The sequence below is a fragment of the Octopus bimaculoides genome, chromosome 16 (genome assembly GCF_046866305.1).
Source record: "Octopus bimaculoides isolate indiv1 chromosome 16, ASM4686630v1, whole genome shotgun sequence".
NCBI lineage: Eukaryota > Metazoa > Mollusca > Cephalopoda > Octopoda > Octopodidae > Octopus > Octopus bimaculoides.
In genome coordinates, this window is record NC_142943.1 from 9,544,177 (window position 1) to 9,569,220 (window position 25,044).

The following is a 25,044-nucleotide window of genomic DNA, read 5'->3' on the forward strand; positions in this document are numbered from 1 at the left end:
AGGTTCTGCAGTGTCAGTTTTTAGAATATCTTCAGCTTGTGTTGTTCTGTCACTTGTAGGTGGTATAGCGTGAGACGTTGTAAGAAGTTGGGAAGTTGACTCCTCAGTTTCTGTGTGTATTTGTGTTGTTGGTGTAATGTGTGTCGTTGTGTCTTTGACATGTGTGGTAAGCATTTCCAGTGTGCTTGTTGGTGTTGTAGTTTCTGGTGTCATTTCAGTGGATGTCATAGTTGTAGTTTCTGTGCTAGTTATATCAGTGCGTGGGAGTTCAGTGACAGTCGTATGTTCTGTTGTTGAAGAAAGAATAGGTGTTTGAGTTGTTGGTGTCATTGTGGTATGAGAAATGGTAGTGGGTATAGATGTTTCTACTTCTTCGGCTAGAGTTGACTGAGTCGGTAGTTTTGTAGTTGTGATGAGAGGTTCTGCAGTGTCAGTTTTTAGAATATCTTCAGCTTGTGTTGTTCTGTCACTTGTAGGTGGTATAGCGTGAGACGTTGTAGGAAGTTGGGAAGTTGACTCCTCAGTTTCTGTGTGTATATTTGTTGTTGGTGTAACGTGTGTCGTTGTGTCTTTGACATGTTTGGTATGCATTTCTAGTGTGCTTGTTGGTGTTGTAGTTTCTGGTGTCGTTTCAGTCGATGACATAGTTGTAGCTTCTGTGCTAGATGTATCAGTGGGTGGGAGTTCAGTGACAGTCGTATGTTCTGTTGTTGAAGAAGCAATAGTTGTTCGAGTTGTTGGTGTCATTGTGGTATGAGAAATGGTAGTGGGCATAGATGTTTCTACTTCTTCGGCTAGAGTTGACTGAGTCGGTAGTTTTGTAGTTGTGGTGAGAGGTTCTGCAGTGTCAGTTTTTAGAATATCTTCAGGTTGTGTTGTTCTGTCACTTGTAGGTGGTATAGCGTGAGACGTTGTAGGAAGTTGGGAAGTTGACTCCTCAGTTTCTGTGTGTATTTGTGTTGTTGGTGTAATGTATGTCGTTGTGTCTTTGACATGTGTGGTAAGCATTTCTAGTGTGCTTGTTGGTGTTGTACTTTCTGGTGTCTTTTCAGTCGATGTCATAGTTGTAGCTTCTGTGCTAGATGTATCAGTGGGAGGGAGTTCAGTGACAGTCGTATGTTCTGTTGTTGAAGAAGCAATAGTTGTTTGAGTTGTTGGTGTCATTGTGGTATGAGAAATGGTAGTGGGCATAGATGTTTCTACTTCTTCGGCTAGAGTTGACTGAGTTGGTCGTTTTGTAGTTGTGGTGAGAGGTTCTGCAGTGTCAGTTTTTAGAATATCTTCAGGTTGTGTTGTTCTGTCACTTGTAGGTGGTATAGCGTGAGACGTTGTAGGAAGTTGGGAAGTTGACTCCTCAGTTTCTGTGTGTATTTGTGTTGTTGGTGTAATGTGTGTCGTAGTGTCTTTGACATGTGTGGTAAGGATTTCTAGTGTGCTTGTTGGTGTTGTAGTTTCTGGTGTCTTTTCAGTCGATGTCATAGTTGTAGCTTCTGTACTAGTTGTATCAATGCGTGGGAGTCCAGTGACAGTCGTATGTTCTGTTGTTGAAGAAGCAATAGTTGTTTGAGTTGTTGGTGTCATTGTGGTATGAGATTTGGTAATGGGCATAGATGTTTCTACTTCTGCGGCTAGAGTTGACTGAGTTGGTAGTTTTGTACTTGTGGTGAGAGGTTCTGCAGTGTCAGTTTTTAGAATATCTTCAGGTTGTGTTGTTCTGTCACTTGTAGGTGGTATAGCGTGAGACGTTGTAGGAAGTTGGGAAGTTGACTCCTCAGTTTCTGTGTGTATTTGTGTTGTTGGTGTAATGTGTGTCGTTGTGTCTTTGACATGTGTGGTAAGCATTTCTAGTGTGCTTGTTGGTGTTGTAGTTTCTGGTGTCGTTTCAGTCGATGACATAGTTGTAGCTTCTGTGCTAGATGTATCAGTGGGTGGGAGTTCAGTGACAGTCGTATGTTCTGTTGTTGAAGAAGCAATAGTTGTTCGAGTTGTTGGTGTCATTGTGGTATGAGAAATGGTAGTGGGCATAGATGTTTCTACTTCTTCGGCTAGAGTTGACTGAGTCGGTAGTTTTGTAGTTGTGGTGAGAGGTTCTGCAGTGTCAGTTTTTAGAATATCTTCAGGTTGTGTTGTTCTGTCACTTGTAGGTGGTATAGCGTGAGACGTTGTAGGAAGTTGGGAAGTTGACTCCTCAGTTTCTGTGTGTATTTGTGTTGTTGGTGTAATGTATGTCGTTGTGTCTTTGACATGTGTGGTAAGCATTTCTAGTGTGCTTGTTGGTGTTGTACTTTCTGGTGTCTTTTCAGTCGATGTCATAGTTGTAGCTTCTGTGCTAGATGTATCAGTGGGAGGGAGTTCAGTGACAGTCGTATGTTCTGTTGTTGAAGAAGCAATAGTTGTTTGAGTTGTTGGTGTCATTGTGGTATGAGAAATGGTAGTGGGCATAGATATTTCTACTTCTTCGGCTAGAGTTGACTGAGTTGGTCGTTTTGTAGTTGTGGTGAGAGGTTCTGCAGTGTCAGTTTTTAGAATATCTTCAGGTTGTGTTGTTCTGTCACTTGTAGGTGGTATAGCGTGAGACGTTGTAGGAAGTTGGGAAGTTGACTCCTCAGTTTCTGTGTGTATTTGTGTTGTTGGTGTAATGTGTGTCGTTGTGTCTTTGACATGTGTGGTAAGGATTTCTAGTGTGCTTGTTGGTGTTGTAGTTTCTGGTGTCTTTTCAGTCGATGTCATAGTTGTAGCTTCTGTACTAGTTGTATCAATGCGTGGGAGTCCAGTGACAGTCGTATGTTCTGTTGTTGAAGAAGCAATAGTTGTTTGAGTTGTTGGTGTCATTGTGGTATGAGATTTGGTAATGGGCATAGATGTTTCTACTTCTGCGGCTAGAGTTGACTGAGTTGGTAGTTTTGTAGTTGTGATGAGAGGTTCTGCAGTGTCAGTTTTTAGAATATCTTCAGCTTGTGTTGTTCTGTCACTTGTAGGTGGTATAGCGTGAGACGTTGTAGGAAGTTGGGAAGTTGACTCCTCAGTTTCTGTGTGTATTTTTGTTGTTGGTGTAACGTGTGTCGTTGTGTCTTTGACATGTTTGGTATGCATTTCTAGTGTGCTTGTTGGTGTTGTAGTTTCTGGTGTCGTTTCAGTCGATGACATAGTTGTAGCTTCTGTGCTAGATGTATCAGTGGGTGGGAGTTCAGTGACAGTCGTATGTTCTGTTGTTGAAGAAGCAATAGTTGTTCGAGTTGTTGGTGTCATTGTGGTATGAGAAATGGTAGTGGGCATAGATGTTTCTACTTCTTCGGCTAGAGTTGACTGAGTCGGTAGTTTTGTAGTTATAGTGAGAGGTACTGCAGTGTCAGTTTTTAGAATATCTTCAGGTTGTGTTGTTCTGTCACTTGTAGGTGGTATAGCGTGAGTCGTTGTAGGAAGTTGGGATGTTGACTCCTCAGTTTCTGTGTGTATTTGTGTTGTTGGTGTAATGTGTGTTGTTGTGTCTTTGACATGTGTGGTAAGCATTTCTAGTGTGCTTGTTGGTGTTGTAGTTTCTGGTGTCGTTTCAGTCGATGACATAGTTGTAGCTTCTGTGCTAGATGTATCAGTGGGTGGGAGTTCAGTGACAGTCGTATGTTCTGTTGTTGAAGAAGCAATAGTTGTTCGAGTTGTTGGTGTCATTGTGGTATGAGAAATGGTAGTGGGCATAGATGTTTCTACTTCTTCGGCTAGAGTTGACTGAGTTGGTCGTTTTGTAGTTGTGGTGAGAGGTTCTGCAGTGTCAGTTTTTAGAATATCTTCAGCTTGTGTTGTTCTGTCACTTGTAGGTGGTATAGCGTGAGACGTTGTAAGAAGTTGGGAAGTTGACTCCTCAGTTTCTGTGTGTATTTGTGTTGTTGGTGTAATGTGTGTCGTTGTGTCTTTGACATGTGTGGTAAGCATTTCTAGTGTGCTTGTTGGTGTTGTAGTTTCTGGTGTCTTTTCAGTCGATGTCATAGTTGTAGCTTCTGTGCTAGTTATATCAGTGCGTGGGAGTTCAGTGACAGTCGTATGTTCTGTTGTTGAAGAAAGAATAGGTGTTTGAGTTGTTGGTGTCATTGTGGTATGAGAAATGGTAGTGGGTATAGATGTTTCTACTTCTTCGGCTAGAGTTGACTGAGTCGGTAGTTTTGTAGTTGTGATGAGAGGTTCTGCAGTGTCAGTTTTTAGAATATCTTCAGCTTGTGTTGTTCTGTCACTTGTAGGTGGTATAGCGTGAGACGTTGTAGGAAGTTGGGAAGTTGACTCCTCAGTTTCTGTGTGTATTTTTGTTGTTGGTGTAACGTGTGTCGTTGTGTCTTTGACATGTTTGGTATGCATTTCTAGTGTGCTTGTTGGTGTTGTAGTTTCTGGTGTCGTTTCAGTCGATGACATAGTTGTAGCTTCTGTGCTAGATGTATCAGTGGGTGGGAGTTCAGTGACAGTCGTATGTTCTGTTGTTGAAGAAGCAATAGTTGTTCGAGTTGTTGGTGTCATTGTGGTATGAGAAATGGTAGTGGGCATAGATGTTTCTACTTCTTCGGCTAGAGTTGACTGAGTCGGTAGTTTTGTAGTTATAGTGAGAGGTACTGCAGTGTCAGTTTTTAGAATATCTTCAGGTTGTGTTGTTCTGTCACTTGTAGGTGGTATAGCGTGAGTCGTTGTAGGAAGTTGGGATGTTGACTCCTCAGTTTCTGTGTGTATTTGTGTTGTTGGTGTAATGTGTGTTGTTGTGTCTTTGACATGTGTGGTAAGCATTTCTAGTGTGCTTGTTGGTGTTGTAGTTTCTGGTGTCGTTTCAGTCGATGACATAGTTGTAGCTTCTGTGCTAGATGTATCAGTGGGTGGGAGTTCAGTGACAGTCGTATGTTCGGTTGTTGAAGAAGCAATAGTTGTTCGAGTTGTTGGTGTCATTGTGGTATGAGAAATGGTAGTGGGCATAGATGTTTCTACTTCTTCGGCTAGAGTTGACTGAGTTGGTCGTTTTGTAGTTGTGGTGAGAGGTTCTGCAGTGTCAGTTTTTAGAATATCTTCAGCTTGTGTTGTTCTGTCACTTGTAGGTGGTATAGCGTGAGACGTTGTAGGAAGTTGGGAAGTTGACTCCTCAGTTTCTGTGTGTATTTGTGTTGTTGGTGTAATGTGTGTCGTTGTGTCTTTGACATGTGTGGTAAGCATTTCCAGTGTGCTTGTTGGTGTTGTAGTTTCTGGTGTCATTTCAGTGGATGTCATAGTTGTAGTTTCTGTGCTAGTTATATAAGTGCGTGGGAGTTCAGTGACAGTCGTATGTTCTGTTGTTGAAGAAAGAATAGGTGTTTGAGTTGTTGGTGTCATTGTGGTATGAGAAATGGTAGTGGGTATAGATGTTTCTACTTCTTCGGCTAGAGTTGACTGAGTCGGTAGTTTTGTAGTTGTGATGAGAGGTTCTGCAGTGTCAGTTTTTAGAATATCTTCAGCTTGTGTTGTTCTGTCACTTGTAGGTGGTATAGCGTGAGACGTTGTAGGAAGTTGGGAAGTTGACTCCTCAGTTTCTGTGTGTATTTTTGTTGTTGGTGTAATGTATGTCGTTGTGTCATTGACATGTGTGGTAAGCATTTCTAGTGTGCTTGTTGGTGTTGTACTTTCTGGTGTCTTTTCAGTCGATGTCATAGTTGTAGCTTCTGTGCTAGATGTATCAGTGGGAGGTAGTTCAGTGACAGTCGTATGTTCTGTTGTTGAAGAAGCAATAGTTGTTTGAGTTGTTGGTGTCATTGTGGTATGAGAAATGGTAGTGGGCATAGATGTTTCTACTTCTTCGGCTAGAGTTGACTGAGTTGGTCGTTTTGTAGTTATAGTGAGAGGTACTGCAGTGTCAGTTTTTAGAATATCTTCAGGTTGTGTTGTTCTGTCACTTGTAGGTGGTATAGCGTGAGTCGTTGTAGGAAGTTGGGATGTTGACTCCTCAGTTTCTGTGTGTATTTGTGTTGTTGGTGTAATGTGTGTCGTTGTGTCTTTGACATGTGTGGTAAGCATTTCTAGTGTGCTTGTTGGTGTTGTAGTTTCTGGTGTCGTTTCAGTCGATGACATAGTTGTAGCTTCTGTGCTAGATGTATCAGTGGGTGGGAGTTCAGTGACAGTCGTATGTTCTGTTGTTGAAGAAGCAATAGTTGTTCGAGATGTTGGTGTCATTGTGGTATGAGAAATGGTAGTGGGCATAGATGTTTCTACTTCTTCGGCTAGAGTTGACTGAGCTGGTAGTATTGTAGTTGTGGTGAGAGGTTCTGCAGTGTCAGTTTTTAGAATATCTTCAGCTTGTGTTGTTCTGTCACTTGTAGGTGGTATAGCGTGAGACGTTGTAGGAAGTTGGGAAGTTGACTCCTCAGTTTCTGTGTGTATTTGTGTTGTTGGTGTAATGTGTGTCGTTGTGTCTTTGACATGTGTGGTAAGCATTTCCAGTGTGCTTGTTGGTGTTGTAGTTTCTGGTGTCATTTCAGTGGATGTCATAGTTGTAGTTTCTGTGCTAGTTATATCAGTGCGTGGGAGTTCAGTGACAGTCGTATGTTCTGTTGTTGAAGAAAGAATAGGTGTTTGAGTTGTTGGTGTCATTGTGGTATGAGAAATGGTAGTGGGCATAGATGTTTCTACTTCTTCGGCTAGAGTTGACTGAGTCGGTAGTTTTGTAGTTGTGATGAGAGGTTCTGCAGTGTCAGTTTTTAGAATATCTTCAGCTTGTGTTGTTCTGTCACTTGTAGGTGGTATAGCGTGAGACGTTGTAGGAAGTTGGGAAGTTGACTCCTCAGTTTCGGTGTGTATTTTTGTTGTTGGTGTAACGTGTGTCGTTGTGTCTTTGACATGTTTGGTATGCATTTCTAGTGTGCTTGTTGGTGTTGTAGTTTCTGGTGTCGTTTCAGTCGATGACATAGTTGTAGCTTCTGTGCTAGATGTATCAGTGTGTGGGAGTTCAGTGACAGTCGTATGTTCTGTTGTTGAAGAAGCAATAGTTGTTCGAGTTGTTGGTGTCATTGTGGTATGAGAAATGGTAGTGGGCATAGATGTTTCTACTTCTTCGGCTAGAGTTGACTGAGACGGTAGTTTTGTAGTTGTGGTGAGAGGTTCTGCAGTGTCAGTTTTTAGAATATCTTCAGGTGGTGTTGTTCTGTCACTTGTAGGTGGTATAGAGTGAGTCGTTGTAGGAAGTTGGGAAGTTGACTCGTCAGTTTCTGTGTGTATTTGCGTTGATGGTGTAACGGGTTTCGTTGTGTCTTTGACAAGTGTGGTAAGCATTTCTAGTGTGCTTGTTGGTGTTGTAGTTTCTGGTGTCTTTTCACTTGATGTCATAGTTGTAGCTTCTGTGCTAGTTGTATCAGTGCGTGGGAGTTCAGTGACAGTCGTATGTTCTGTTGTTGAAGAAGCAATAGTTGTTTGAGTTGTTGGTGTCATTGTGGTATGAGAAATGGTAGTGGGTATAGATGTTTCTACTTCTTCGGCTAGAGTTGACTGAGTCGGTAGTTTTGTAGTTGTGATGAGAGGTTCTGCAGTGTCAGTTTTTAGAATATCTTCAGCTTGTGTTGTTCTGTCACTTGTAGGTGGTATAGCGTGAGACGTTGTAGGAAGTTGGGAAGTTGACTCCTCAGTTTCTGTGTGTATTTGTGTTGTTGGTGTAATGTGTGTCGTTGTGTCTTTGACATGTGTGGTAAGGATTTCTAGTGTGCTTGTTGGTGTTGTAGTTTCTGGTGTCTTTTCAGTCGATGACATAGTTGTAGCTTCTGTGCTAGATGTATCAGTGGGTGGGAGTTCAGTGACAGTCGTATGTTCTGTTGTTGAAGAAGCAATAGTTGTTCGAGTTGTTGGTGTCATTGTGGTATGAGAAATGGTAGTGGGCATAGATGTTTCTACTTCTTCGGCTAGAGTTGACTGAGTCGGTAGTTTTGTAGTTGTGGTGAGAGGTTCTGCAGTGTCAGTTTTTAGAATATCTTCAGGTTGTGTTGTTCTGTCACTTGTAGGTGGTATAGCGTGAGACGTTGTAGGAAGTTGGGAAGTTGACTCCTCAGTTTCTGTGTGTATTTTTGTTGTTGGTGTAACGTGTGTCGTTGTGTCTTTGACATGTTTGGTATGCATTTCTAGTGTGCTTGTTGGTGTTGTAGTTTCTGGTGTCGTTTCAGTCGATGACATAGTTGTAGCTTCTGTGCTAGATGTATCAGTGGGTGGGGGATTAGTGACAGTCGTATGTTCTGTTGTTGAAGAAGCAATAGTTGTTCGAGTTGTTGGTGTCATTGTGGTATGAGAAATGGTAGTGGGCATAGATGTTTCTACTTCTTCGGCTAGAGTTGACTGAGTCGGTAGATTTGTAGTTGTGGTGAGAGGTTCTGCAGTGTCAGTTTTTAGAATATCTTCAGGTTGTGTTGTTCTGTCACTTGTAGGTGGTATAGCGTGAGACGTTGTAGGAAGTTGGGAAGTTGACTCCTCAGTTTCTGTGTGTATTTGTGTTGTTGGTGTAATGTATGTCGTTGTGTCTTTGACATGTGTGGTAAGCATTTCTAGTGTGCTTGTTGGTGTTGTACTTTCTGGTGTCTTTTCAGTCGATGTCATAGTTGTAGCTTCTGTGCTAGATGTATCAGTGGGAGGGAGTTCAGTGACAGTCGTATGTTCTGTTGTTGAAGAAGCAATAGTTGTTTGAGTTGTTGGTGTCATTGTGGTATGAGAAATGGTAGTGGGCATAGATGTTTCTACTTCTTCGGCTAGAGTTGACTGAGTTGGTCGTTTTGTAGTTATAGTGAGAGGTACTGCAGTGTCAGTTTTTAGAATATCTTCAGCTTGTGTTGTTCGTTCACTTGTAGGTGGTATAGCGTGAGTCGTTGCAGGAAGTTGGGAAGTTGACTCCTGTGTTTCTCTGTGTATTTGCGTTGATGGTGTAACGGGTGTCGTTGTGTCTTTGACATGTGTGGTAAGGATTTCTAGTGTGCTTGTTGGTGTTGTAGTTTCTGGTGTCTTTTCAGTCGATGTCATAGTTGTAGCTTCTGTACTAGTTGTATCAATGCGTGGGAGTCCAGTGACAGTCGTATGTTCTGTTGTTGAAGAAGCAATAGTTGTTTGAGTTGTTGGTGTCATTGTGGTATGAGATTTGGTAATGGGCATAGATGTTTCTACTTCTGCGGCTAGAGTTGACTGAGTTGGTAGTTTTGTACTTATGGTGAGAGGTTCTGCAGTGTCAGTTTTTAGAATATCTTCAGCTTGTGTTGTTCTGTCACTTGTAGGTGGTATAGCGTGAGACGTTGTAGGAAGTTGGGAAGTTGACTCCTCAGTTTCTGTGTGTATTTGTGTTGTTGGTGTAATGTGTGTCGTTGTGTCTTTGACATGTGTGGTAAGCATTTCCAGTGTGCTTGTTGGTGTTGTAGTTTCTGGTGTCATTTCAGTGGATGTCATAGTTGTAGTTTCTGTGCTAGTTATATCAGTGCGTGGGAGTTCAGTGACAGTCGTATGTTCTGTTGTTGAAGAAAGAATAGGTGTTTGAGTTGTTGGTGTCATTGTGGTATGAGAAATGGTAGTGGGCATAGATGTTTCTACTTCTTCGGCTAGAGTTGACTGAGTCGGTAGTTTTGTAGTTGTGATGAGAGGTTCTGCAGTGTCAGTTTTTAGAATATCTTCAGCTTGTGTTGTTCTGTCACTTGTAGGTGGTATAGCGTGAGACGTTGTAGGAAGTTGGGAAGTTGACTCCTCAGTTTCTGTGTGTATTTTTGTTGTTGGTGTAACGTGTGTCGTTGTGTCTTTGACATGTTTGGTATGCATTTCTAGTGTGCTTGTTGGTGTTGTAGTTTCTGGTGTCGTTTCAGTCGATGACATAGTTGTAGCTTCTGTGCTAGATGTATCAGTGGGTGGGAGTTCAGTGACAGTCGTATGTTCTGTTGTTGAAGAAGCAATAGTTGTTCGAGTTGTTGGTGTCATTGTGGTATGAGAAATGGTAGTGGGCATAGATGTTTCTACTTCTTCGGCTAGAGTTGACAGAGACGGTAGTTTTGTAGTTGTGGTGAGAGGTTCTGCAGTGTCAGTTTTTAGAATATATTCAGGTGGTGTTGTTCTGTCACTTGTAGGTGGTATAGAGTGAGTCGTTGTAGGAAGTTGGGAAGTTGACTCCTGTGTTTCTGTGTGTATTTGCGTTGATGGTGTAACGGGTGTCGTTGTGTCTTTGACATGTGTGGTAAGGATTTCTAGTGTGCTTGTTGGTGTTGTAGTTTCTGGTGTCTTTTCAGTCGATGTCATAGTTGTAGCCTCTGTGCTAGACGTATCAGTGGGTGGGAGTTCAGTGACAGTTGTATGTTCTGTTGCTGAAGAAGCAATAGTTGTTTGAGTTGTTGGTGTCATTGTGGTATGAGAAATGGTAGTGGGCATAGATGTTTCTACTTCTTCGGCTATAGTTGACTGCGTTGGTAGTTTTGTAGTTATAGTGAGAGGTACTGCAGTGTCAGTTTTTAGAATATCTTCAGGTTGTGTTGTTCTGTCACCTGTAGGTGGTATAGCGTGAGTCGTTGTAGGAAGTTGGGAAGTTGACTCCTCAGTTTCTGTGTGTATTTGTGTTGGTGTAACGTGTGTCGTTGTGTCTTTGACATGTGTGGTAAGGATTTCTAGTGTGCTTGTTGGTGTTGTAGTTTCTGGTGTCGTTTCAGTCGATGACATAGTTGTAGCTTCTGTGCTAGATGTCTCAGTGGGTGGGAGTTCAGTGACAGTCGTATGTTCTGTTGTTGAAGAAGCAATTGTTGTTTGAGTTGTTGGTGTCATTGTGGTATGAGAAATGGTAGTGGGCATAGATGTTTCTACTTCTTCGGCTATAGTTGACTGCGTTGGTAGTTTTGTAGTTATAGTGAGAGGTACTGCAGTGTCAGTTTTTAGAATATCTTCAGGTTGTGTTGTTCTGTCACCTGTAGGTGGTATAGCGTGAGTCGTTGTAGGAAGTTGGGAAGTTGACTCCTCAGTTTCTGTGTGTATTTGTGTTGGTGTAACGTGTGTCGTTGTGTCTTTGACATGTGTGGTAAGCATTTCTAGTGTGCTTGTTGGTGTTGTAGTTTCTGGTGTCGTTTCAGTCGATGACATAGTTGTAGCTTCTGTGCTAGATGTCTCAGTGGGTGGGAGTTCAGTGACAGTCGTATGTTCTGTTGTTGAAGAAGCAATTGTTGTTTGAGTTGTTGGTGTCATTGTGGTATGAGAAATGGTAGTGGGCATAGATGTTTCTACTTCTTCGGCTAGAGTTGACTGAGTTGGTAGTTTTGTAGTTATAGTGAGAGGTACTGCAGTGTCAGTTTTTAGAATATCTTCAGGTTGTGTTGTTCTTTCACTTGTAGGTGGTATAGCGTGAGACGTTCTAGGATGTTGGGAAGTTGACTCCTCAGTTTCTGTGTGTATTTGTGTTGTTGGTGTAATGTGTGGCGTTGTGTCTTTGACATGTGTGGTAAGCATTTCTAGTGTGCTTGTTGGTGTTGTACTTTCTGGTGTCTTTTCAGTCGATGTCATAGTTGTAGCTTCTGTGCTAGATGTATCAGTGCGTGGGATTTCAGTGACAGTCGTATGTTCTGTTGTTGAAGAAGCAATAGTTGTTTGAGTTGTTGGTGTCATTGTGGTATGAGAAATGGTAGTGGGCATAGATGTTTCTACTTCTTCGGCTACAGTTGACTGAGCTGGTAGATTTGTAGTTGCGGTGAGAGGTTCTGCAGTGTCACTTTTTAGAATATCCTCAGGTTGTGTTGTTCTTTCACTTGTAGGTGGTATAGCGTGAGTCGTTGTAGGAAGTTGGGAAGTTGACTCCTGTGTTTCTGTGTGTATTTGCGTTGATGGTGTAACGGGTGTCGTTGTGTCTTTGACATGTGTGGTAAGCATTTCTAGTGTGCTTGTTGGTGTTGTAGTTTCTGGTGTCTTTTCACTTGATGTCATAGTTGTAGCTTCTGTGCTAGTTGTATCAGTGCGTGGGAGTTCAGTGACAGTCGTATGTTCTGTTGTTGAAGAAGCAATAGTTGTTTGAGTTGTTGGTGTCATTGTGGTATGAGAAATGGTAGTGGGCATAGATGTTTCTACTTCTTCGGCTAGAGTTGACTGAGTTGGTCGTTTTGTAGTTATAGTGAGAGGTCCTGCAGTGTCAGTTTTTAGAATATCTTCAGGTTGTGTTGTTCTTTCACTTGTAGGTGGTATAGCGTGAGTTGTAGGATGTTGGGAAGTTGACTCCTCAGTTTCTGTGTGTATTTGTGTTGTTGGTGTAATGTGTGGCGTTGTGTCTTTGACATGTGTGGTAAGCATTTCTAGTGTGCTTGTTGGTGTTGTAGTTTCTGGTGTCTTTTCAGTCGATGTCATAATTGTAGCTTCTGTGCTAGTTGTATCAGTGCGTGGGAGTTCAGTGACAGTCGTATGTTCTGTTGTTGAAGAAGCAATAGTTGTTTGAGTTGTTGGTGTCATTGTGGTATGAGAAATGGTAGTGGGCATAGATGTTTCTACTTCTTCGGCTACAGTTGACTGAGCTGGTAGATTTGTAGTTGCGGTGAGAATTTCTGCAGTGTCAGTTTTTAGAATATCCTCAGGTTGTGTTGTTCTTTCACTTGTAGGTGGTATAGCGTGAGTCGTTGTAGGAAGTTGGGAAGTTGACTCCTGTGTTTCTGTGTGTATTTGCGTTGATGGTGTAACGGGTGTCGTTGTGTCTTTGACATGTGTGGTAAGGATTTCTAGTGTGCTTGTTGGTGTTGTAGTTTCTGGTGTCTTTTCAGTCGATGTCATAGTTGTAGCCTCTGTGCTAGACGTATCAGTGGGTGGGAGTTCAGTGACAGTTGTATGTTCTGTTGTTGAAGAAGCAATAGTTGTTTGAGTTGTTGGTGTCATTGTGGTATGAGAAATGGTAGTGGGCATAGATGTTTCTACTTCTTCGGCAATAGTTGACTGCGTTGGTAGTTTTGTAGTTATAGTGAGAGGTACTGCAGTGTCCGTTTTTAGAATATCTTCAGGTTGTGTTGTTCTGTCACCTGTAGGTGGTATAGCGTGAGTCGTTGTAGGAAGTTGGGAAGTTGACTCCTCAGTTTCTGTGTGTATTTGTGTTGGTGTAACGTGTGTCGTTGTGTCTTTGACATGTGTGGTAAGCATTTCTAGTGTGCTTGTTGGTGTTGTAGTTTCTGGTGTTATTTCAGTCGATGTCAAAGTTGTAGCTTCTGTGCTAGTTGTATCAGTGCGTGGGAGTTCAGTGACAGTCGTATGTTCTGTTGTTGAAGAAGCAATAGTTGTTTGAATTGTTGGTGTCATTGTGGTATGAGAAATGGTAGTGGGCATAGATGTTTCTACTTCTTCGGCTAGACTTGACTGAGTCGGTAGGTTTGTAGTTGTGTCGAGAGGTACTGCAGTGTCAGTTTTTAGAATATCTTCAGGTTGTGTTGTTCTGTCACTTGTAGGTGGTATAGCGTGAGACGTTGTAGGAAGTTGGGAAGTTGACTCCTCAGTTTCTGTGTGTATTTGTGTTGTTGGTGTAATGTATGTCGTTGTGTCTTTGACATGTGTGGTAAGCATTTCTAGTGTGCTTGTTGGTGTTGTACTTTCTGGTGTCTTTTCAGTCGATGTCACAGTTGTAGCTTCTGTGCTAGATGTAGCAGTGGGTGGGAGTTCAGTGACAGTCGTATGTTCTGTTGTGGAAGAAGCAATAATTGTTGGAGTTGTTGGTGTCATTGTGGTATGAGAAATGGTAGTGGGCATAGATGTTTCTACTTCTTCGGCTAGAGTTGACTGATCTGGTAGTTTTGTTGTCGTGGTGAGAGGTTCTGCAGCGTCAGTTTTTAGAATATCCTCAGGTTGTGTTGTTCTTTCACTTGTAGGTGGTATAGCGTGAGTCGTTGTAGGAATTTGGGAAGTTGACTCCTCAGATTCTGTGTGTATTTGTGTTGGTGTAACGTGTGTCGTTGTGTCTTTGACATGTGTGGTAAGCATTTCTAGTGTGCTTGTTGGTGTTGTACTTTCTGGTGTCTTTTCAGTCGATGTCATACTTGTAGCTTCTGTGCTAGATGTATCAGTGGGTGGCAGTTCAGTGACAGTCGTATGTTCTGTTGTTGAAGAAGCAATAGTTGTTTGAGTTGTTGGTGTCATTGTGGTATGAGAAATGGTAGTGGGCATAGATGTTTCTACTTCTTCGGCTAGAGTTGACTGATCTGGTAGTTTTGTTGTTGTGGTGAGAGGTTCTGCAGCGTCAGTTTTTAGAATATCCTCAGGTTGTGTTGTTCTTTCACTTGTAGTTGGTATAGCGTGAGTCGTTGTAGGAATTTGGGAAGTTGACTCCTCAGATTCTGTGTGTATTTGTGTTGGTGTAACGTGTGTCGTTGTGTCTTTGACATGTGTGGTAAGCATTTCTAGTGTGCTTGTTGGTGTTGTACTTTCTGGTGTCTTTTCAGTCGATGTCATACTTGTAGCTTCTGTGCTAGATGTATCAGTGGGTGGCAGTTCAGTGACAGTCGTATGTTCTGTTGTTGAAGAAGCAATAGTTGTTTGAGTTGTTGGTGTCATTGTGGTATGAGAAATGGTAGTGGGCATAGATGTTTCTACTTCTTCGGCTAGAGATGACTGATCTGGTAGTTTTGTTGTTGTGGTGAGAGGTTCTGCAGCGTCAGTTTTTAGAATATCCTCAGGTTGTGTTGTTCTTTCACTTGTAGTTGGTATAGCGTGAGTCGTTGTAGGAATTTGGGAAGTTGACTCCTCAGATTCTGTGTGTATTTGTGTTGGTGTAACGTGTGACGTTGTGTCTTTGACATGTGTGGTAAGCATTTCTAGTGTGCTTGTTGGTGTTGTACTTTCTGGTGTCTTTTCAGTCGATGTCATACTTGTAGCTTCTGTGCTAGATGTATCAGTGGGTGGCAGTTCAGTGACAGTCGTATGTTCTGTTGTTGAAGAAGCAATAGTTGTTTGAGTTGTTGGTGTCATTGTGGTATGAGAAATGGTAGTGGGCATAGATGTTTCTACTTCTTCGGCTAGAGTTGACTGAGTCGGTAGTTTTGTAGTTGTGGTGAGAGGTTCTGCAGTGTCAGTTTTTAGAATATCTTCAGGTTGTGTTGTTCTGTCACTTGTAGGTGGTATAGCGTGAGTCGTAGGATGTTGGGAAGTTGACTCCTCAGTTTCTGTGTGTATTTGTGTTGTTGGTGTTATGTGTGGCGTTGTGTCTTTGACATGTGTGGTAAGCATTTCTAGTGTGCTTGTTGGTGTTGTAGCTTCTGGTGTCTTTTCAGTCGGTGTCATAGTTGTAGATTCTGTGCTAGTTGTATCAGTGGGTGGGAGTTCAGTGACAGTCGTATGTACTGTTGTTGAAGAAGCAATAGTTGTTTGAGTTGTTGGTGTCATTGTGGTATGAGAAATGGTAGTGGGCATAGATGTTTCTACTTCTTCGGCTAGAGTTGACTGAGTTGGTAATTTTGTAGTTGTGGTGAGAGGTTCTGCAGTGTCAGTTTTTAGAATATCTTCAGGTTGTGTTGTTTTGTCACTTGTAGGTGGTATAGCGTGAGACGTTGTAGGAGGTTGGGAAGTTGAGTCCTCAGTTTCTATGTGTATTTGTGTTGTTGGTGTAATGTGTGGCGTTGTGTCTTTGACATGTGTGGTAAGCATTTCTAGTGTGCTTGATGGTGTTGTAGTTTCTGGTGTCTTTTCAGTCGATGTCATAGTTGTAGCTTCTGTGCTAGTTGTATCAGTGCGTGTGAATTCAGTGACAGTCGTATGTTCTGTTGTTGAAGAAGCAATAGTTGTTTGAGTTGTTGGTGTCATTGTGGTATGAGAAATGGTAGTGGGCATAGAGGTTTCTACTTCTTCGGCTAGAGTTGACTGATCTGGTAGTTTTGTTGTTGTGGTGAGAGGTACTGCAGTGTCAGTTTTTAGAATATCTTCAGGTTGTGTTGTTCTTTCACTTGTAGGTGGTATAGCGTGAGTCGTTGTAGGAAGTTGGGAAGTTGACCCCTCAGTTTCTGTGTGTATTTGTGTTGGTGTAACGTGTGTCGTTGTGTCTTTGACATGTGTGGTAAGCATTTCTAGTGTGCCTGTTGGTGTTGTACTTTGTGGTGTCTTTTCAGTCGATGTCATAGTTGTAGCTTCTGTGCTAGTTGTATCAGTGGGTGGGAGTTCAGTGACAGTCGTATGTTCTGTTGTTGAAGACGCAATAGTTGTTTGAGTTGTTGGTGTCATTGTGGTATGAGAAATGGTAGTGGGCATAGATGTTTCTACTTCTTCGGTGAGAGTTGACTGATCTGGTAGTTTTGTTGTTGTGGTGAGAGGTTCTGCAGTGTCAGTTTTTAGAATATCCTCCGGTAGTGTTGTTCTTTCACTTGTAGTTGGTATAGCGTGAGTCGTTGTAGGAATTTGGGAAGTTGACTCCTCAGATTCTGTGTGTATTTGTGTTGGTGTAACGTGTGAAGTTGTGTCTTTGACATGTGTGGTAAGCATTTCTAGTGTGCCTGTTGGTGTTGTACTTTGTGGTGTCTTTTCAGTCGATGTCATAGTTGTAGCTTCTGTGCTAGATGTATCAGTGGGTGGGAGTTCAGTGACAGTCGTATGTTCTGTTGTTGAAGAAGCAATAGTTGTTTGAGTTGTTGGTGTCATTGTGGTATGAGAAATGGTAGTGGGCATAGATGTTTCTACTTCTTCGGCTAGAGTTGACTTAGTTGGTAGTTTTGTAGTTATAGTGAGAGGTACTGCAGTGTCAGTTTTTAGAATATCTTCAGGTTGTGTTGTTCTGTCACTTGTAGGTGGTATAGCGTGAGTCGTTGTAGGATGTTGGGAAGTTGACTCCTCAGTTTCTGTGTGTATTTGTGTTGTTGGTGTAAGGTGTGGCGTTGCGTCTTTGACATGTGTGGTAAGCATTTCTAGTGTGCTTGTTGGTGTTGTAGTTTCTGGTGTCTTTTCAGTCGGTGTTATAGTTGTAGATTCTGTGCTAGTTGTATCAGTGGGTGGGAGTTCAGTGACAGTCGTATGTTCTGTTGTTGAAGACGCAATAGTTGTTTGAGTTGTTGGTGTCATTGTGGTATGAGAAATGGTAGTGGGCATAGATGTTTCTACTTCTTCGGCGAGAGTTGACTGATCTGGTAGTTTTGTTGTTGTGGTGAGAGGTTCTGCAGTGTCAGTTTTTAGAATATCCTCCGGTAGTGTTGTTCTTTCACTTGTAGTTGGTATAGCGTGAGTCGTTGTAGGAATTTGGGAAGTTGACTCCTCAGATTCTGTGTGTATTTGTGTTGGTGTAACGTGTGAAGTTGTGTCTTTGACATGTGTGGTAAGCATTTCTAGTGTGCTTGTTGGTGTTGTACTTTGTGGTGTCTTTTCAGTCGGTGTCATAGTTGTAGCTTCTGTGCTAGATGTATCAGTGGGTGGGAGTTCAGTGACAGTCGTATGTTCTGTTGTTGAAGAAGCAATAGTTGTTTGAGTTGTTGGTGTCATTGTGGTATGAGAAATGGTAGTGGGCATAGAGGTTTCTACTTCTTCGGCTAGAGTTGACTGATCTGGTAGTTTTGTTGTTGTGGTGAGAGGTACTGCAGTGTTAGTTTTTAGAATATCTTCAGGTTGTGTTGTTCTTTCACTTGTAGGTGGTATAGCGTGAGTCGTTGTAGGAAGTTGGGAAGTTGACTCCTCAGTTTCTGTGTGTATTTGTGTTGTTGGTGTAACGTGTGACGTTGTGTCTTTGACATGTGTGGTAAGCATTTCTAGTGTGCCTGTTGGTGTTGTAGTTTCTGGTGTCTTTTCAGTCGATGTCATAGTTGTAGCTTCTATGCTAGTTGTATCAGTGGGTGGGAGTTCAGTGACAGTCGTATGTTCTGTTGTTGAAGAAGCAATAGTTGTTTGAGTTGTTGGTGTCATTGTGGTATGAGAAATGGTAGTGGGCATAGATGTTTCTACTTCTTCGGCTAGAGTTGACTTAGTTGGTAGTTTTGTAGTTATAGTGAGAGGTACTGCAGTGTCAGTTTTTAGAATATCTTCAGGTTGTGTTGTTCTGTCACTTGTAGGTGGTATAGCGTGAGTCGTGGTAGGATGTTGGGAAGTTGACTCCTCAGTTTCTGTGTGTATTTGTGTTGTTGGTGTAACGTGTGACGTTGTGTCTTTGACATGTGTGGTAAGCATTTCTAGTGTGCTTGTTGGTGTCGTACTTTCTGGTGTCTTTTCAGTCGATGTCATTGTTGTAGCTTCTGTGCTAGACGTATCAATGGGTGGGAGTTCAGTGACAGTCGTATGTTCTGTTGTGGAAGAAGCAATAGTTGTTTGAGTTGTTGGTGTCATTGTGGTATGAGAAATGGTAGCGGGCATAGATGTTTCTACTTCTTCGGCTAGAGTTGACTTAGTTGGTAGTTTTGTAGTTATAGTGAGAGGTACTGCAGTGTCAGTTTTTAGAATATCTTCAGGTTGTGTTGTTCTGTCACTTGTAGGTGGTATAGCGTGAGTCGTGGTAGGATGTTGGGAAGTTGACTCCTCAGTTTCTGTGTGTATTTGTGTTGTTGGTGTAATGTGTGGCGTTGTGTCTTTGACATGTGTGGTAAGCATTTCTAGTGTGCTTGTTGGTGTTGTAGTTTCTGATGTCTTTTCAGTCGGTGTCATAGTTGTAGATTCTGTGCTAGATGTATCAGTGGGTGGGAGTTCAGTGACAGTCGTATGTTCTGTTGTTGAAGACGCAATAGTTGTTTGAGTTGTTGGTGTCATTGTGGTATGAGAAATGGTAGTGGGCATAGATGTTTCTACTTCTTCGGTGAGAGTTGACTGATCTGGTAGTTTTGTTGTTGTGGTGAGAGGTTCTGCAGTGTCAGTTTTTAGAATATCCTCCGGTAGTGTTGTTCTTTCACTTGTAGTTGGTATAGCGTGAGTCGTTGTAGGAATTTGGGAAGTTGACTCCTCAGATTCTGTGTGTATTTGTGTTGGTGTAACGTGTGAAGTTGTGTCTTTGACATGTGTGGTAAGCATTTCTAGTGTGCTTGTTGGTGTTGTACTTTCTGGTGTCTTTTCAGTCGATGTCATAGTTGTAGCTTCTGTGCTAGATGTATCAGTGGGTGGGAGTTCAGTGACCGTCGTATGTTCTGTTGTTGAAGAAGCAATAGTTGTTTGAGTTTTTGGTGTCATTGTGGTATGAGAAATGGTAGTGGGCATAGATGTTTCTACTTCTTCGGCTAGAGTTGACTGAGTCGGTAGTTTTGTAGTTGTAGTGAGTGGTTCTGCAGTGTCAGTTTTTAGAATATCTTCAGGTTGTGTTGTTCTTTCACTTGTAGGTGGTATAGCGTGAGTCGTTGTAGGAAGTTGGGAAGTTGACTCCTCAGTTTCTGTGTGTATTTGTGTTGGTGTAACGTGTGTCGTTGTGTCTTTGACATGTGTGGTAAGCATTTCTAGTGTGACTGTTGGTGTTGTACTTTGTGGTGTCTTTTCAGTCGATGTCATAGTTGTAGCTTCTGTGCTAGTTGTATCAGTGGGTGGGAGTTCAGTGACAGTCGTATGTTCTGTTGTTGAAGAAGCAATAGCTGTTTGAGTTGTTGGTGTCATTGTGGTATGAGAAATGGTAGTGGGCATAGATGTTTCTACTTCTTCGGCTAGAGTTGACTTAGTTGGTAGTTTTGTACTTATAGTGAGAGGTACTGCAGTGTCAGTTTTTAGAATATCTTTAGGTTGTGTTGTTCTTTCACTTGTAGGTGGTATAGCGTGAGTCGTTGTAGGAAGTTGGGAAGTTGACTCCTCAGTTTCTGTGTGTATTTGTGTTGTTGGTGTAACGTGTGACGTTGTGTCTTTGACATGTGTGGTAAGCATTTCTAGTGTGCCTGTTGGTGTTGTAGTTTCTGGTGTCTTTTCAGTCGATGTCATAGTTGTAGCTTCTGTGCTAGTTGTATCAGTGCGTGGGAGTTCAGTGACAGTCGTATGTTCTGTTGTTGAAGAAGCAATAGTTGTTTGAGTTGTTGGTGTCATTGTGGTATGAGAAATGGTAGTGGGCATAGATGTTTCTACTTCTTCGGCTAGAGTTGACTTAGTTGGTAGTTTTGTAGTTATAGTGAGAGGTACTGCAGTGTCAGTTTTTAGAATATCTTCAGGTTGTGTTGTTCTGTCACTTGTAGGTGGTATAGCGTGAGTCGTGGTAGGATGTTGGGAAGTTGACTCCTCAGTTTCTGTGTGTATTTGTGTTGTTGGTGTAATGTGTGGCGTTGTGTCTTTGACATGTGTGGTAAGCATTTCTAGTGTGCTTGTTGGTGTTGTAGTTTCTGGTGTCTTTTCAGTCGGTGTCATAGTTGTAGATTCTGTGCTAGATGTATCAGTGGGTGGGAGTTCAGTGACAGTCGTATGTTCTGTTGTTGAAGACGCAATAGTTGTTTGAGTTGTTGGTGTCATTGTGGTATGAGAAATGGTAGTGGGCATAGATGTTTCTACTTCTTCGGTGAGAGTTGACTGATCTGGTAGTTTTGTTGTTGTGGTGAGAGGTTCTGCAGTGTCAGTTTTTAGAATATCCTCCGGTAGTGTTGTTCTTTCACTTGTAGTTGGTATAGCGTGAGTCGTTGTAGGAATTTGGGAAGTTGACTCCTCAGATTCTGTGTGTATTTGTGTTGGTGTAACGTGTGAAGTTGTGTCTTTGACATGTGTGGTAAGCATTTCTAGTGTGCCTGTTGGTGTTGTACTTTGTGGTGTCTTTTCAGTCGATGTCATAGTTGTAGCTTCTGTGCTAGATGTATCAGTGGGTGGGAGTTCAGTGACAGTCGTATGTTCTGTTGTTGAAGAAGCAATAGTTGTTTGAGTTGTTGGTGTCATTGTGGTATGAGAAATGGTAGTGGGCATAGAGGTTTCTACTTCTTCGGCTAGAGTTGACTGAGTCTGTAGTTTTGTTGTTGTGGTGAGTGGTTCTGCAGTGTCAGTTTTTAGAATATCTTTAGGTTGTGTTGTTCTTTCACTTGTAGGTGGTATAGCGTGAGTCGTTGTAGGAAGTTGGGAAGTTGACTCCTCAGTTTCTGTGTGTATTTGTGTTGTTGGTGTAACGTGTGACGTTGTGTCTTTGACATGTGTGGTAAGCATTTCTAGTGTGCCTGTTGGTGTTGCAGTTTCTGGTGTCTTTTCAGTCGATGTTATAGTTGTAGCTTCTGTGCTAGTTGTATCAGTGCGTGGGAGTTCAGTGACAGTCGTATGTTCTGTTGTTGAAGAAGCAATAGTTGTTTGAGTTGTTGGTGTCATTGTGGTATGAGAAATGGTAGTGGGCATAGATGTTTCTACTTCTTCGGCTAGAGTTGACTTAGTTGGTAGTTTTGTAGTTATAGTGAGAGGTACTGCAGTGTCAGTTTTTAGAATATCTTCAGGTTGTGTTGTTCTGTCACTTGTAGGTGGTATAGCGTGAGTCGTTGTAGGATGTTGGGAAGTTGACTCCTCAGTTTCTGTGTGTATTTGTGTTGTTGGTGTAACGTGTGGCGTTGTGTCTTTGACATGTGTGGTAAGCATTTCTAGTGTGCTTGTTGGTGTTGTAGTTTCTGGTGTCTTTTCAGTCGGTGTCATAGTTGTAGATTCTGTGCTAGTTGTATCAGTGGGTGGGAGTTCAGTGACAGTCGTATGTTCTGTTGTTGAAGACGCAATAGTTGTTTGAGTTGTTGGTGTCATTGTGGTATGAGAAATGGTAGTGGGCATAGATGTTTCTACTTCTTCGGCGAGAGTTGACTGATCTGGTAGTTTTGTTGTTGTGGTGAGAGGTTCTGCAGTGTCAGTTTTTAGAATATCCTCCGGTAGTGTTGTTCTTTCACTTGTAGTTGGTATAGCGTGAGTCGTTGTAGGAATTTGGGAAGTTGACTCCTCAGATTCTGTGTGTATTTGTGTTGGTGTAACGTGTGAAGTTGTGTCTTTGACATGTGTGGTAAGCATTTCTAGTGTGCTTGTTGGTGTTGTACTTTGTGGTGTCTTTTCAGTCGGTGTCATAGTTGTAGCTTCTGTGCTAGATGTATCAGTGGGTGGGAGTTCAGTGACAGTCGTATGTTCTGTTGTTGAAGAAGCAATAGTTGTTTGAGTTGTTGGTGTCATTGTGGTATGAGAAATGGTAGTGGGCATAGAGGTTTCTACTTCTTCGGCTAGAGTTGACTGATCTGGTAGTTTTGTTGTTGTGGTGAGAGGTACTGCAGTGTTAGTTTTTAGAATATCTTCAGGTTGTGTTGTTCTTTCACTTGTAGGTGGTATAGCGTGAGTCGTTGTAGGAAGTTGGGAAGTTGACTCCTCAGTTTCTGTGTGTATTTGTGTTGTTGGTGTAACGTGTGACGTTGTGTCTTTGACATGTGTGGTAAGCATTTCTAGTGTGCCTGTTGGTGTTGTAGTTTCTGGTGTCTTTTCAGTCGATGTCATAGTTGTAGCTTCTGTGCTAGTTGTATCAGTGGGTGGGAGTTCAGTGACAGTCGTATGTTCTGTTGTTGAAGAAGCAATAGTTGTTTGAGTTGTTGGTGTCATTGTGGTATGAGAAATGGTAGTGGGCATAGATGTTTCTACTTCTTCGGCTAGAGTTGACTTAGTTGGTAGTTTTGTAGTTATAGTGAGAGGTACTGCAGTGTCAGTTTTTAGAATATCTTCAGGTTGTGTTGTTCTGTCACTTGTAGGTGGTATAGCGTGAGTCGTGGTAGGATGTTGGGAAGTTGACTCCTCAGTTTCTGTGTGTATTTGTGTTGTTGGTGTAACGTGTGACGTTGTGTCTTTGACATGTGTGGTAAGCATTTCTAGTGTGCTTGTTGGTGTCGTACTTTCTGGTGTCTTTTCAGTCGATGTCATTGTTGTAGCTTCTGTGCTAGACGTATCAATGGGTGGGAGTTCAGTGACAGTCGTATGTTCTGTTGTGGAAGAAGCAATAGTTGTTTGAGTTGTTGGTGTCATTGTGGTATGAGAAATGGTAGCGGGCATAGATGTTTCTACTTCTTCGGCTAGAGTTGACTTAGTTGGTAGTTTTGTAGTTATAGTGAGAGGTACTGCAGTGTCAGTTTTTAGAATATCTTCAGGTTGTGTTGTTCTGTCACTTGTAGGTGGTATAGCGTGAGTCGTGGTAGGATGTTGGGAAGTTGACTCCTCAGTTTCTGTGTGTATTTGTGTTGTTGGTGTAATGTGTGGCGTTGTGTCTTTGACATGTGTGGTAAGCATTTCTAGTGTGCTTGTTGGTGTTGTAGTTTCTGGTGTCTTTTCAGTCGGTGTCATAGTTGTAGATTCTGTGCTAGATGTATCAGTGGGTGGGAGTTCAGTGACAGTCGTATGTTCTGTTGTTGAAGACGCAATAGTTGTTTGAGTTGTTGGTGTCATTGTGGTATGAGAAATGGTAGTGGGCATAGATGTTTCTACTTCTTCGGTGAGAGTTGACTGATCTGGTAGTTTTGTTGTGGTGAGAGGTTCTGCAGTGTCAGTTTTTAGAATATCCTCCGGTAGTGTTGTTCTTTCACTTGTAGTTGGTATAGCGTGAGTCGTTGTAGGAATTTGGGAAGTTGACTCCTCAGATTCTGTGTGTATTTGTGTTGGTGTAACGTGTGAAGTTGTGTCTTTGACATGTGTGGTAAGCATTTCTAGTGTGCCTGTTGGTGTTGTACTTTGTGGTGTCTTTTCAGTCGATGTCATAGTTGTAGCTTCTGTGCTAGATGTATCAGTGGGTGGGAGTTCAGTGACAGTCGTATGTTCTGTTGTTGAAGAAGCAATAGTTGTTTGAGTTGTTGGTGTCATTGTGGTATGAGAAATGGTAGTGGGCATAGAGGTTTCTACTTCTTCGGCTAGAGTTGACTGAGTCTGTAGTTTTGTTGTTGTGGTGAGTGGTTCTGCAGTGTCAGTTTTTAGAATATCTTTAGGTTGTGTTGTTCTTTCACTTGTAGGTGGTATAGCGTGAGTCGTTGTAGGAAGTTGGGAAGTTGACTCCTCAGTTTCTGTGTGTATTTGTGTTGTTGGTGTAACGTGTGACGTTGTGTCTTTGACATGTGTGGTAAGCATTTCTAGTGTGCCTGTTGGTGTTGTAGTTTCTGGTGTCTTTTCAGTCGATGTTATAGTTGTAGCTTCTGTGCTAGTTGTATCAGTGCGTGGGAGTTCAGTGACAGTCGTATGTTCTGTTGTTGAAGAAGCAATAGTTGTTTGAGTTGTTGGTGTCATTGTGGTATGAGAAATGGTAGTGGGCATAGATGTTTCTACTTCTTCGGCTAGAGTTGACTTAGTTGGTAGTTTTGTAGTTATAGTGAGAGGTACTGCAGTGTCAGTTTTTAGAATATCTTCAGGTTGTGTTGTTCTGTCACTTGTAGGTGGTATAGCGTGAGTCGTTGTAGGATGTTGGGAAGTTGACTCCTCAGTTTCTGTGTGTATTTGTGTTGTTGGTGTAACGTGTGGCGTTGTGTCTTTGACATGTGTGGTAAGCATTTCTAGTGTGCTTGTTGGTGTTGTAGTTTCTGGTGTCTTTTCAGTCGGTGTCATAGTTGTAGATTCTGTGCTAGTTGTATCAGTGGGTGGGAGTTCAGTGACAGTCGTATGTTCTGTTGTTGAAGACGCAATAGTTGTTTGAGTTGTTGGTGTCATTGTGGTATGAGAAATGGTAGTGGGCATAGATGTTTCTACTTCTTCGGCGAGAGTTGACTGATCTGGTAGTTTTGTTGTTGTGGTGAGAGGTTCTGCAGTGTCAGTTTTTAGAATATCCTCCGGTAGTGTTGTTCTTTCACTTGTAGTTGGTATAGCGTGAGTCGTTGTAGGAATTTGGGAAGTTGACTCCTCAGATTCTGTGTGTATTTGTGTTGGTGTAACGTGTGAAGTTGTGTCTTTGACATGTGTGGTAAGCATTTCTAGTGTGCTTGTTGGTGTTGTACTTTGTGGTGTCTTTTCAGTCGGTGTCATAGTTGTAGCTTCTGTGCTAGATGTATCAGTGGGTGGGAGTTCAGTGACAGTCGTATGTTCTGTTGTTGAAGAAGCAATAGTTGTTTGAGTTGTTGGTGTCATTGTGGTATGAGAAATGGTAGTGGGCATAGAGGTTTCTACTTCTTCGGCTAGAGTTGACTGATCTGGTAGTTTTGTTGTTGTGGTGAGAGGTACTGCAGTGTTAGTTTTTAGAATATCTTCAGGTTGTGTTGTTCTTTCACTTGTAGGTGGTATAGCGTGAGTCGT

General features: G+C 42.1%; 1 protein-coding gene across 1 annotated transcript in view; it reads right to left on the reverse strand.

Moving 5' to 3' along the window:
* Positions 1–268: 268 nt before the first annotated feature.
* Positions 269–25,044, reverse strand: part of LOC149132271 (uncharacterized) — a 249,127-nt gene continuing 224,351 nt past the window's right edge. Inside the window, exon 6 of the mRNA XM_089364881.1 lies at positions 269–287. Within this exon, the coding sequence (XP_089221007.1) occupies positions 269–287 (19 nt within the window). The remainder of the gene's footprint in view (positions 288–25,044) is intronic.